At 35.4% G+C, this 12,905-nt stretch overlaps 1 protein-coding gene across 3 annotated transcripts in view; it reads left to right on the top strand.

Annotated features, from left to right (window-relative positions):
• Positions 1–12,905, top strand: part of Lrba (LPS responsive beige-like anchor protein) — a 537,266-nt gene that overhangs the window by 414,683 nt on the left and 109,678 nt on the right. For all 3 annotated transcript variants that reach the window (XM_029537235.1, XM_021195949.2, XM_029537234.1), the window contains exon 47: positions 6,804–6,956. In XM_029537235.1, the coding sequence (XP_029393095.1) occupies positions 6,804–6,956 (153 nt within the window). The remainder of the gene's footprint in view (positions 1–6,803; positions 6,957–12,905) is intronic.

Raw genomic sequence — 12,905 nt, forward strand, 5'->3', positions numbered from 1 at the left:
GGTCTGATAGAGCCAGGGCTGTGCTGCACTTGGAGGGGGGCTGATACCTTATTTGGGGGACTGTGAGTCTTGTCTATAACAGAATTTGCAATTAAATTTCATGTGCTAAAAAAGAGTAGATAAATGGTAGATAACGAGATTTTTTACAAGTTTCATAATCAGTACGAATTCTGTACTTGTTCTAGCCTTACATAATTCCATGTGGGTGTCTCATTGGTCTATACTGTGCTTTTGGATATTCCATTTTAAAACTTTTTTATACTTTGTTATATATTGTTAATGATTAATATAAAATTTATATTATGAAATTAGCTTAATAATAAGCCATATTTTATATATATATATATATATATATAGTAAATACAATCCAATTAAATCCCAGGAGATTCCTAAACAATATTTTTTAATAAATAAGCACAATAATGTTATATGAATTAACTTTAAACCTGTTTGAAATCTTTAGCCATATGTGTATGTATGTATACATGAGATGTAGAAAATAAAATGATTGTAAAATAGTTTTACAGTACTTATGTTTTGTCTTGTGAGGTTTGTAAAGCATGAGTCCTTTGGATTACCCCCTACTATCTCTGCAGGTTCTAAGAATCAAACTCATGTGCTCATGCCTGTGGGGCTGTCTGCCTCCCCAGCCTCTGCGTTTGCTTCAGTAGCAGTTGTAACTTGCTATTTGTTTATATTACTAATGCCCATTATCTCTTCCTAATTTACAACTTACCTGAATATTGCAATCTAGAACAAAAGACATAATGGAAATTATAGTCCAAATATAGAAGTGGAAATGTGTTGAAAGCAAGGGTGAACTATAAGCTTTCGGGGTTATTTATGTTAAGCCCTACATGACATGTTAAGTCATTGTTAATAAAAAATAAATAAATTTCTTAATGTGATGATGATTTAGTAAGAACTATTAATTCTCAGATAGTTTTGTAAGTATACTTTCTTTTACAGGTGAATTTTGTTAAGTATTCTTAGAATTACATTGAAGGCTTTTATCCATAGGCACAGTTCAACAAATGCCCTCTTGTATTTAAATTTTTGGTACATCTGTAACTTGGAATTTTTAAAATCAAAGGTCCTATTAATGATAATATTTATACATATAATTCTGTGTTATAGGGACTTTATACAAATCCTGAGTTTTAGAAATGACAAGTGAGGTGACTAGGGTCACAGAAATTAAATTATTTAAGAGCATGTGATAGTAAATTAAGTATACAAGACTCAAACCCAATTATTCCTTCCACTAGATCAGATTCAAAAAGATTATCTATTGCCTATTTGCATGATTTTTTTGTTTTAATCTATTTGAAATCATAGGCTTTTACAGTACTTATTAGGTTCTTCTACAAATGTTAGAGATCATTTTTTTACTTCAACTTTAAAAATTATGGTTTTTATTTTACTAAAGAAAACAATGTATAAAATACATAAAGATCATGTTTTATCTACTAAATAAAAAGAATTAAGTTTGAATCTCAACATGAAACCTTCCACTAAAGTTGAGTTATAATATAATATACTTTAGTCAAATATTCAAAAGTTTTGAGTTGTGGCCTAGCAAAATAAAATTGTAAGTGAATCTGTATGAGAAGATAAACATGTTTTTTCACATCCGATTGTTCATCAGCTTTTTTTTTTTTTCTAAAGAGAGCTTTATGTTTTCATATTATAAAATATATCATTTTGTGCAATGGTAAAGAACTAAAATTTCACTTTCCTACCTCTCCACCTTCATGTCTTGTTCCCTAACTATGGTACTACATCTTAATTATCAAAGTTTCACATTTGAATGAAAGGCAAGTCAGTGTAAACTTATATTCTGAAGCAGCAGGTTGGCTCTTTTTTATCGTCTCATTTCTTTAGATTAGTGCGTTGGCATTTGATGTGCTTGCCCAGGTGGAGGGGAGCGATGGTTTTAGTTCAGTGGGGAGACATGGTGGCTAATGAAGGAGAGTCACACAGCCTGCCTGCACAGACCGTTCCCATCAGTGGGGATTGTACCTCAGAAGAAAACTAAAGCATATGTGTGGTCACAACCAATCCTTGTCATTATGCCATGAAAGCCTTGGGATTGTGATCAAAGCCATGAGCTTATCCCGAATTGTGACATAACCTTTGTTTGAACCTATCACATTTTTATTTTAGGAGATGATACACTAAAGTTCAACCATGTCACCTGCCTCTAAAACCTATCTGCCTGATTAACTAATAGAAATTAAAATTATTGTTGTCAAGCTGGAAGAAAATATGGCTTGCGAATATATGTGTCTTCTGTCAGTGTGTTTGCTTGTCATTTCCCACTGATGTTTTAAAGTATCGCTGAACATGTGGTTTTTATCCAGAGCTGAGGATTCTGTTCAGATGAATATAAAACATACTTCACTTTGTAAGTGTGCATTTAAAGTATCAGAAAGACATAATCTTTGACTCTGTTACTAAATTTCATCTGTCAAAGAAAATAATTTTGAATGGGAATATTTAGTATTATATCACAGCATGATTCTTAGGGAAATGCTGTTTTTAAAGGGATCTCTGCTAGATGCCTGGATGCTGTCATTGCCCATAATAATACATTGGCTCTACAGATATGTGCTTCTTGGGTTTATATTGCTGTCTTGATTAAGTTCATGTTTGTTTCATATTAAGAGGGGATTCAACTTTCATCAATTTATGGTGTTTACTTATCTTGAGATTGCAGTATATTTCAATTCTCTATGTTCCCCTCTTGGTAATTTAATTGTGCTTATATGATTATGTCCTTCATAACATGTAAAATCTTAATTATAGCTCTTCAGTGTTAATTTTGTAGATAGATGTGTTCTATTTAAGTTTGTGTTATTCCAAAATGTTCCCTTTTTTCTGTGTTTTCATGGAAAAGAGATAGCTAAGGTGTTAGGCCGGGGCATTTAGAGTTTTTCACAGTGTGCTTTTTCTTTTCTCTTTATTTTCAACTCTAAGCAAGTTAAACGTTTTCTCATTGATCATTAAAAATGAATGACATATACATGTCTTAAGATACCTTCCTTATCAGGAATGCCCTTGTCTTTCCCCTCTGCTATTTTTTATTTTTAATTTAAATGCTGCTTTTCTTTATTTTTGTTCAGTGTGTGCTCATGTGTCCCAATGCAGGTGCATAGATACCACAGCAGCTATGTGAGGACCAGAGGATAACTCCCTTCCACATTGTTTGAATAAGGCTTTTGTGTGTTTGCTACTGACTGCCAGACAACCTGGCCCAGAGCCTCTCAGAGATTCTTCTGTCTCCACCCTCACCTCTCTCTAGGAACACTGGGATTAGATCCCCACTGCATCAGGTCCTCTGTCTGTGCAGCAAGCACTTTACCTACTGAGGCTTTCCCCTAATCCTCAATACTGTTTCTCTTTCACTTGTTAATTTAACAGACTTTTGCTCAATGCCCAATGTATTGTGCACTGTATATGGGCTGGAGTGTGTAACTATGAACAAAATACTCAGGGTATACCTTTTCTTAGTGTCTTCGTTTCAGAGGAAAAATGCAAACAGATAATTATAAACAGGCTGCAGCTCTGAGCTGGGAAACCGCTATAGAGTGCTCTTTGACCACAGCCCTCTGTGAGCACCCAATTTGGAGGCTTCCTTTTCCTTCCTTTGAATTTTGAAAGCTGTCTGTTTCTACCACCAGTTTTGCCTTATAAATAAATGACTCTCTTCTTGTACTCTTCACAGATCTCTCACTTTGATCTGTGTTTGATATGGACAGAAAATACTTGCTTTCTCTGTTCAAACCTTAACGCAGTTATCTGTAAAGATTAAGAACTACTCTAAGCTTTTGCCTCTCTTACTCTCTAGCCTTCCTTCTCTCTCTCTTCCCCCTTCTCTCCACGTGGCCATGGCCAGCCCCGCCCCCCTCTCTCCCTTCTCTCTTTCCCCCTGCCTTTCTACAATAAAGCTCTAAAGCCATTAAAAAAAAAAAGATTAAGAACTAGGTAATTAATTTTGAAATTATGTATTGTGTCACCCTTTTTATCTACCCAAGGTTTAAACCAAACAGAACTTACTGACCAGTAATGTGACCCTTGATAGGTTAAGTCATGAGATCATAAGGAGAGCCATAAGTTCAGGCACAACCTGGGTGCATAGTGAATTCCAGGATGGCCTGGAATACAGTGGGAATCCTTATCTCAAAAAAAGTCAGAAAACTAAAAACAAAGGATTTTACTATGTTTTATTTTTTCACTACCAGGTGATATATGTACTCTATTTCTATTTCTGCCTATACTGAATTCTTCCTACCATTTTGTGTCCCAGAAGTGTATGATCAGTTAATTTATAAATAAATCATTATTAAAATACACATACAATCATTATAGTCAACTCAAAAGTACAAAAACCATTCCAGTTTGGCTCCAACCTTGATTCACTTGAGGGTGGTAGAATACTCATCCACAATCACTAACGTGTCAGGGCAAGGCCTTCCGTTTCTTTAAGGTATCAGGGTAAGGCCTGAATGACAATCCAGGTTTAGGGAGTGCCTAGAAAATTAGCCTTTCTGCCTTCCAGCCATTCAGCTCTTTAGTCTTATGGAGGCAGGCATTTTTGCCCCTTATACCATGTATCTTTTAGGAAATCGTTTGAATGCCAACTCCTTATTGTCTGGTGTTAGCTTCTCAAAACAATACAAAACAGTACAAAAACAACAAAACATACATTGGGCCACCAGGCCGGCACAATGGGAAGGGTATCCCCTCTGAGGGATACTTGCCTGGCTAAGAAATAAAGTCCAAAGCCGGGCAGTGGTGGCACACACCTTTAATCCCAGGACTTGGGAGGCAGAGGCAGGCGGATTTCTGAGATTGAGGCCAGCCTAGTCTACAGAGTGAGTTCCAAGACAGGCAGGTTACAACTACACAGAAAACCCTGTCTCTAAAAAACCAAAATAAAATAAAAATAAATAAAATAAAAAATAAATAAAAAGGGAGGAGAGAGGAAGAAGAAAGGAAGAAAGAGGAGGAAGTAGTAGTGGTACAATCTGATCTGTTGTGGCTCTGTCCACCAAGGCCAGAGCTGCCTTTCTCCCTTCCCAAGGAAGCACCCTGCTTCCCCTCATACATTCTCCTGTGCCGTCCCACCCTGCCGTCTCTTCTCCTTCCCTCCAGGCTCAACAAAGATGGCCATAGGTTTTAAGAAAGGTGTTTTCATTAATCTCTGGGAAGATCATATACCCATCTCTAGCTTCTGTTCGTTCTGTCAGTGAGTCTGTTTAGTGGGGGGGGGGGGGGNCCATGGTGTCCCTGTGAAGGTAAGAGGACAGCTTGGGGAGTCAGTTCTTTCTTTCCACCACTGGGCCATGGGGAGGTCAAACTCAAGTCTTTGGGCTTATGCAATGAGAAGTTTCACTAATCAGCCATCTTGTGCAGTTAAAGACAAGGTTTTACTATATAGCCTAGACTGACTTAATCCTGTGGTCCAGGATAACCTTTCCTCCCTGGTGACTGGTCTTTCTTCCTTCATCTTTCTGAATTAGTCATTTACAAGGTTGAGTCACTAACTCACCTTATAAAGTTGTTATGAAGATGAATATGAAAACATTTATTAGAAATCTAAGGTCTAATCTGATCTAACATGCCATAAATGTTAGCTTTTCAAAGTTATTATTACTCTTTTCTACATAAAAAATATGCGCTTGCCCTTCTTTCTTTTGCAATTAGAGATTAGAGTTACAGACATGGCTTAGAGATGGGGTTCTAAAAACTTTTGTGTGTGAGAGCTATCTAATTTAAAGTTAAACTTTTAACAAGGTTCTTCTTTGAAAAATAAATGATCACTTTAAAAGTCTTTCAAGTCTAATGATCATGCCATTTTGGGGCATTTGAAGGACAAGCTCATTCTACTCTGATTAGTTAATTATCATGATTGTAAACAAAAGACAAGCAATTCAGAGTCAAACAGCATTCCATGTGGACTATGAAAGTGATAATAGCTTAATTCTTGCTGGATCTTTTCTCTCTGCTCTGGCAATTTCATACTGACCTTGTCCAAAATCTGATGACCTCTCTATTTTACTACTGTTTGGAAATTCAGACTTGTGATAGCTGGCCCAAAGGGGGTTTCTGAAAGACTCCTGAGGCACTGACCCATGTCAAGACTGGATTTCAAGTCTGAAATCCTCTGAAAAAGTTACATAACGCCGCATGGCTACAAAGGCTGCATTTTTCCCCTTTTTAAATATTGGTATTAAATAACAGTTGTTAATATTTAATTTAATCAGTTTCTTATGCAGGTTGTTTTCTAGGCTAATGATTTTGATATTTTATTAAAGGTGGTTCTTAAAAACTTAATGTTTTGATATGAAATTTATTGTTTATCTATAGTTAAAGTGCAAATAACTATTTCCATTGTTGATAAAGAGACCAAAGTAATAACATTTTAACTCTTATTGTATAAAGATTGTTTTCTGCTACAAATGCTAGATATTTCATTTTTTAAAATCTATCTTGTGCTGTTATTGTTATAGCATGCAATCTCTGTTTTTATCTTGGTGGCCCTCAATTATTACTTGCTTATTTGAATGTAAGACTTTCTGAGGTTTCAAGATGTGTCCTGAAGGAAAGCATGTGGGTATGTTTATTAAGACACTGTGTACATTTTCCTCTAAACAGAAAGTTGATGAACAAAGAGAAAAAATTCCCTACATATTTTCGTTGTTGTGATCCTGTGTAATAGGAAATAATCAGACCATGTTACATATATCTAGTCTATACCCTATATTTTATGATATAACATTTCTCTCATTTTTATATAGGAATTGATTCCTGAATTTTATTATCTCCCTGAGATGTTTGTCAACTTCAATAATTATAACCTTGGAGTGATGGATGATGGGACAGTGGTGTCTGATGTTGAACTTCCTCCTTGGGCCAAAACCTCGGAAGAATTTGTTCGCATAAACAGATTGGTAAGATAGTAATCATCTGCTCTGTCATGTGTTGATGTAAAACATTAACCCTTATCTTTCTGTACAGTGCGGTAGCTGGTAGGAACTGCTGAACATAATATACTACTTCACTAACTGCCATGTACCTCTTAAAATTGCATTAAATTAAAAGTATAATTATTTGTTTCATGCAAATTTTAAGTTGCTTTTAATATGTTCTTAACAATTTAAAATTATAGCCAATCAGTGTTAGAGAGCCTGGAATCATTTGTGTTTTTAAGCATGAGCCTCTCTTGACAAGGAAGGATCATTTTGTGTTCAGACTAGAAGATTAATAACAAACAACATGTTCAAGTTACATCATGTACATAGTTTGAAAGACCACTTTATACCATATTTTGAGTATGAAAAATTAAACACATAGTACTTACTGTGCTTAAAAACACCATGTTATTGTCCTATTATGTAACTTTCTACATTATATGTTTTGTTAGAATGTACAATTATATTGTTTTTTTACTTTGAAGTTTTATAAAAGTTTAGAATGAAGGAGTATTCTCAGTATTTCAGAGTGTTGTCTTTGCCAGTCTCCATATTTCAGACTATAAATATGTGCCAGTTGAATATATACATACTCATAAAATAAGTAGATCTTTAAAAATTTCAATATAATTTTAGTTACCTGGTGTTTTTATTAAATACCATACATTAAAAAAATACATTTGGATTTTCCAGGTAGCATTCCTTATTTTTCATACCAATAATTATATTTTAACTTTATCTTCCAGAATCTAGTTATAATACCTCTATTACTGACATATCACATTTATACATAATAAATACACTACGGGTAGTGGATGGATAGACTTCAGAGTTCAAGCAGACTCCCTAATCATGGTCAGTTATGGGATTCTAGGCACGTTAGTAATTCCTTGCTATAATATTATGAGTGAGACATAAAGCATTTTACTCAAAGCCCAAGCATTTTTAAGATTCTCACTTTCGCCGGCGTGGTGGCGCACGCCTTTAATCCCAGCACTCGGGAGGCAGAGGCAGGCAGATTTCTGAGTTTGAGGCCAGCCTGGTCTACAAAGTGAGCTCCAGGACAGCCAGGGCTATACAGAGAAACCCTGTCTCAAAAAAACCAAAAAACAAACAAACAAACAAAAGATTCTCACTTTCACTTTGACTAGTATGACAGGAAAAGATAAGGTTTAGCTCTGAAAGAAGCTGGAGGAAAATGCCAGTTATTAAGTAAGGCTGCACTTGTGGTTGTGTTGTTCTCAGGGACATAGAGAAGTTATTACAGGTGCATTTGTACTACAACTCCTCCTTTTATCTTTGTGTTCTCTTAGGATGGATTCATTAAGCTATAATTTGCATCCTATAATAATCAACATTTAAAAAAATGTACTTCTTAGTGAGCTTCAATAAATTAGTATAGTGTCAACGCACTACGATCCAGCTTCAGAATGTTCTCTTTAGCTTCAGAATGTCCTTGTGGGCCACTCTGTGTTCAGCCTGCAATCCCAGCTCTGCCCCCGTCTACTATGCATTGTATCTCTGTAGGTTTGCTTTTATAGAAATTTAAATTAGTGGCATCATACAGTATTTTGTCATCTTGTGTCTGGCATCTATCACTTTGTGTGATGTTCTTGAGATCTATCCATGTTGTTACATATAGCAGTAATTAATTTCTTTGCATTGCTGTTGATTATTATTGGGTATTATATAGATATGCCATATATTAGTTATTTTAGCAATTAAGGAACATCTGTTTTTGTTTTGTTTGAGGAGATTTCTGAGGATGGCGTTATTCCTTGGACTATGTTGCCTGTAGGTCTGGTTTCTGAGGATGGCGTTATCCCTTGGACTATGCTGCCTATGGGTCTGGTTTCTGAGGATGGCGGTATCCCTTGGACTATGTTGCCTATGGGTCTGGTTTCTGAGGATGGCGGTATCCCTTGGACTATGCTGCCTGTGGGTCTGGTTTCTGAGGATGGCGGTATCCCTTGGACTATGCTGCCTNTGAGGATGGCGGTATCCCTTGGACTATGCTGCCTGTGGGTCTGGTTTCTGAGGATGGCGGTATCCCTTGGACTATGCTGCCTGTGGGTCTGGTTTGTGTTCCTATCAGGGTTTGAAGTTTGAGTTTTTCTGTGTCCTTCACAAGGCTCACTAGTGTCAATATTGCACACTTAAGATATTCTGGTAGTTACCAGTTATGACTTACTCTGCTCTTATGACCAACAATGTTTTAACTTTTCTCTCACAGACTTTGTTGATACTCAAATGCTCTTTGATGAACTGTCTCCTATTTTTAAGTTGGACTCTTACGTTTTTTATGACCAAATATTTGCAAGTGTTCTTTATATAGTCTTCCTAACAGTCCTTTAATCCAAAGTATATTTTGAAAATATTTTTTCAACTACTTCCTGACTTATCTTTTAATTTTATAGCAGTGCCTTTTGAACAGAAAATATTTTAGGTGGCAGAAGAACTGAAGCTCAGTGTACCAATAGCATGACAAAAAAAAGGTATTAAGTATTCCTGTATCTTGAGGATATATTTATAATTTTAAAAAATAATTTTCACTAGGCAGTGGTGGCATATGCCTTTAGTCCCAGCATTTGGTAGGCAGAGGCAGGCAGATTGCTGAGTTCAAAGACAGCTTGGTCTATATAGTGAGTTCAAGGACAGACAGGAGTTCCAGGACAGACAGGGCAAAACAAAGAAATCCTGTCTTGAAACCCACCCCCCACCCCAAATCATTTTCCAACTATTTCATTGTAAAACTAGTTTCAAAAATATTAATTAAATTCGTAAGTTTCAGGCCAGGGATATAGTTCACTGATAAAATACTTGATTAGCAAACATTAGACCCTCAGTTGATGCCTATACCCTATCCTCAAACATATGAAATAAAAATTTAGGCTCAAGGAAACTAGTTTTTAAGTAATAATTTACCATAACTAGTGTTATTAACAGTGTGAAAGAGGTTTGTTGAAGTCTAATTTTAAAGTTCTAAAAGACATAATTGATTAAATTATATTTCATAATTTTTCTAGTATTTTCACATTTAAGAAATGTTAACTGTGTTACCAGAAGCAAGGCATTCTCCTGAAATCAGCACTGCTGTCTGTGCCCTGCGGTTTTTACCTGTGAACATTTAGGTCTACGCAGGAGATGTTTTGTTTTGTTTTGTTTTGTTTTGTTTTGTTTTGTTTTGTTTTGTTTTGTTTTGTTGTTTTGAGACAGGGTCTTTTCTATCCATGACTTGGCTCTATGTAGCCAAGGAAGACCTTGAACTTCTGTTCCTATCTTCTGAATAATAAGACTATAAGCATACGCCACAGGATTGTTTTATAAGTACAGGGGATTGAACATGTATCTTCAGGCATGTTAGACACTCTGCCAACTGAGCTACATCTACGCCCATGGAAAAGATTTTCTAAAGTCATGAAGAAAAATAAAATTGTACATTTCTAACTTAGCAAATCATCTTTCATTGGGATTTTAATTTTGTTTGCCCATGCTTTAAACTCAGAAGTGAAGATAAATAATATACAAAATAATGTTTCATTCTATTAGCTATGCATTTGCTATAGCTCAGTAAGTTTACTTAACAATTTTCCCAACAATTTTTACTCTCATGGATTTGATAGAAATCTTTATATTTAGTGTTCTAAATTAGGTTATATTCCCAAACAAAGCCAAATAAAAATTCATTGCAAATCAAATATAAGCTAAGTATATAGATGAATATCTATCACAATAATTCATAATTACAAAAATATTTGGTTTTATTCATGTGTCTTTATGAATGAAATTTAATAACCTGCTCATTCTAAAATAATCTGTGTGTATCTGTGGGTAACAAAGCTTTCTGCAGTGCAGTGCATGTTGGTGCACTTTATAATTTCTTTTAACTTTCTATCAATGGCTGAATTGCTAGTTGTATTTTATATAGCTGTTACCATGTTATCACATAAGGTTTATCCTGTCCTCTCTTGGTTTACCTCTGCAAATCCACAGATTTTATGCAATGATTTTAGCTCATGAAATGCATACTACTTTGATCTGTGACCTTTTTGTGGTGCTAATCGGGTTCCTGATATCATTATACCTTACTCATTAATCATATTTCCTGCAGCCCGTCAGGCAGCCAGACAGCACAAGTCCCTGTTTCCAGCCCTCTGTTGGCAGGTTTCTGCTTTTCCAGATTATTACAGACGATACTTTTGGCTTCTCATAGCTCGCGCCACATCAAGCTGTGTATTACAATTAAAGTCAGATGGTCCTCAGGTTGAACAGGGATATAGTGTTGCAGCTGTCTCTCTTCTGGAACAAGCCAACGTTAAGAACAGATGATCTATAGGGCAGTGGATAATAAAAGATTGTACAGCACTCGGTTGGTAGCTGAGGATCACAGAATTAATTAACTGACATACTTAATTTAAGATACCCTGTAATTCTTTTTTAAGTATTTGGTTGCTCAAATAGTAACTCAGGGGATAGATATTTGCAGTATCATACAATTTTGTTGGTAGGCCCATAATATTACATATTCTACTTGGATTGCCTGACTGTAACTGTTGTCTTAGCCAACATTTTCCCTCAGTACTTTGTGTAGGTAATGAAGATCTAAATGTGGACTGGCTAAGTGATGCTCTCAGTACAGAAGACAATGTTTTCCATATTTTAGGAGGAAAAGTCAACAAAGTTTAATCTTTTAGACAAATTATATTCTCTTTGTACTAAACATATGGAATCCAGGTAAAAATCATAACAATTTCAGCTACATTCCTGAGATTAATCTGTCTTACCTATACTGGGGAGAATAATTATTCCAAATACTGTTTAGAAATATAAATGCAAAACAGACTTATACTTTCAAATAATATAAAAATATATGAGTTTGGAATGCTCACCGTTTATCAGAAGGGGACCTATATTACATTCCCTCTCATCTTGTCAAGTCTTACCTTGAATAAGAAACAAAAAACATGCATACTAAGAGCACTAACGAAAAGACCGCTCCTCAAAATTTTCTTCATGGATTGTTTTTGTTTAGCTTCTGGATTTTCACTATGTCTGCCCTGTGGTAACAGTAATCAATGCATTTAGCATGTATTCGTTTGAGAATCTATCTGTGGACCAGCATTACTGGACTGCACCAGTAAGACAAAGGTATCCCAGTTCTTTGGGAGTTACTTCCTCTTTGATAACTTAGTGTGTTTGGTGCTTCCCTTGTAGCAGGAATTGCCACACGCCGCATGGTGCCGATGCAGTGTCTTGGTACCAGTCAGAATCACATTTGTGTGCCTTCTGTAGCTTCTGGTTTCTCTACCACTTCCTTATAGTCACATGGCAATCAAGTTTTCAAGAAGTTAAAGAAAGTAAATATTTTACTACTTCTCCAGTGTCATCCAAGGATATGTAAGAAAACTGGAAAGGCTATTTTTTTATATATATATAGCTCTCTTTGACAGAAAACAGAAGTTGTAGATTTTGTCTCTCCAGTATCCTTGTAGGGTTTTTCTTTCCCCATCTATTGCTATAATTTAAATCCATTTACTTAAACCAGAAGAGACCTTATTTTTCTATGAAAATTAGATCAATCTTTGAGAACTTCTCCCTGTTAAAAGAAAATGTACTATTTTCAAGCATGCCTCAAGTGTTGAAAGTAAGGACCACATGCCTTTAATGAAAACAACAAGAAAATAGCATTTTAAAAACCTGCCGCTTGTGAACAGTATTTTTTTTACAATTGAAATGGCAGGGGCTTACATGTTTTTTCCATATTGTTCCTTTTCTAGTTGGCTTTTCATTTACCACATTGATATTTACATGGACAACATTATAAACAGCCATAGTGGTTGCAGTTTGTAATAGTGATTTTCAGCTACATATCCTTCATCTTAGAAAACAGGAGCACATATATATATGACATTGAAAAAAATAATTTAA

The sequence above is a fragment of the Mus pahari genome, chromosome 4 (genome assembly GCF_900095145.1).
Source record: "Mus pahari chromosome 4, PAHARI_EIJ_v1.1, whole genome shotgun sequence".
Taxonomy (NCBI): Eukaryota; Metazoa; Chordata; class Mammalia; order Rodentia; family Muridae; genus Mus; species Mus pahari.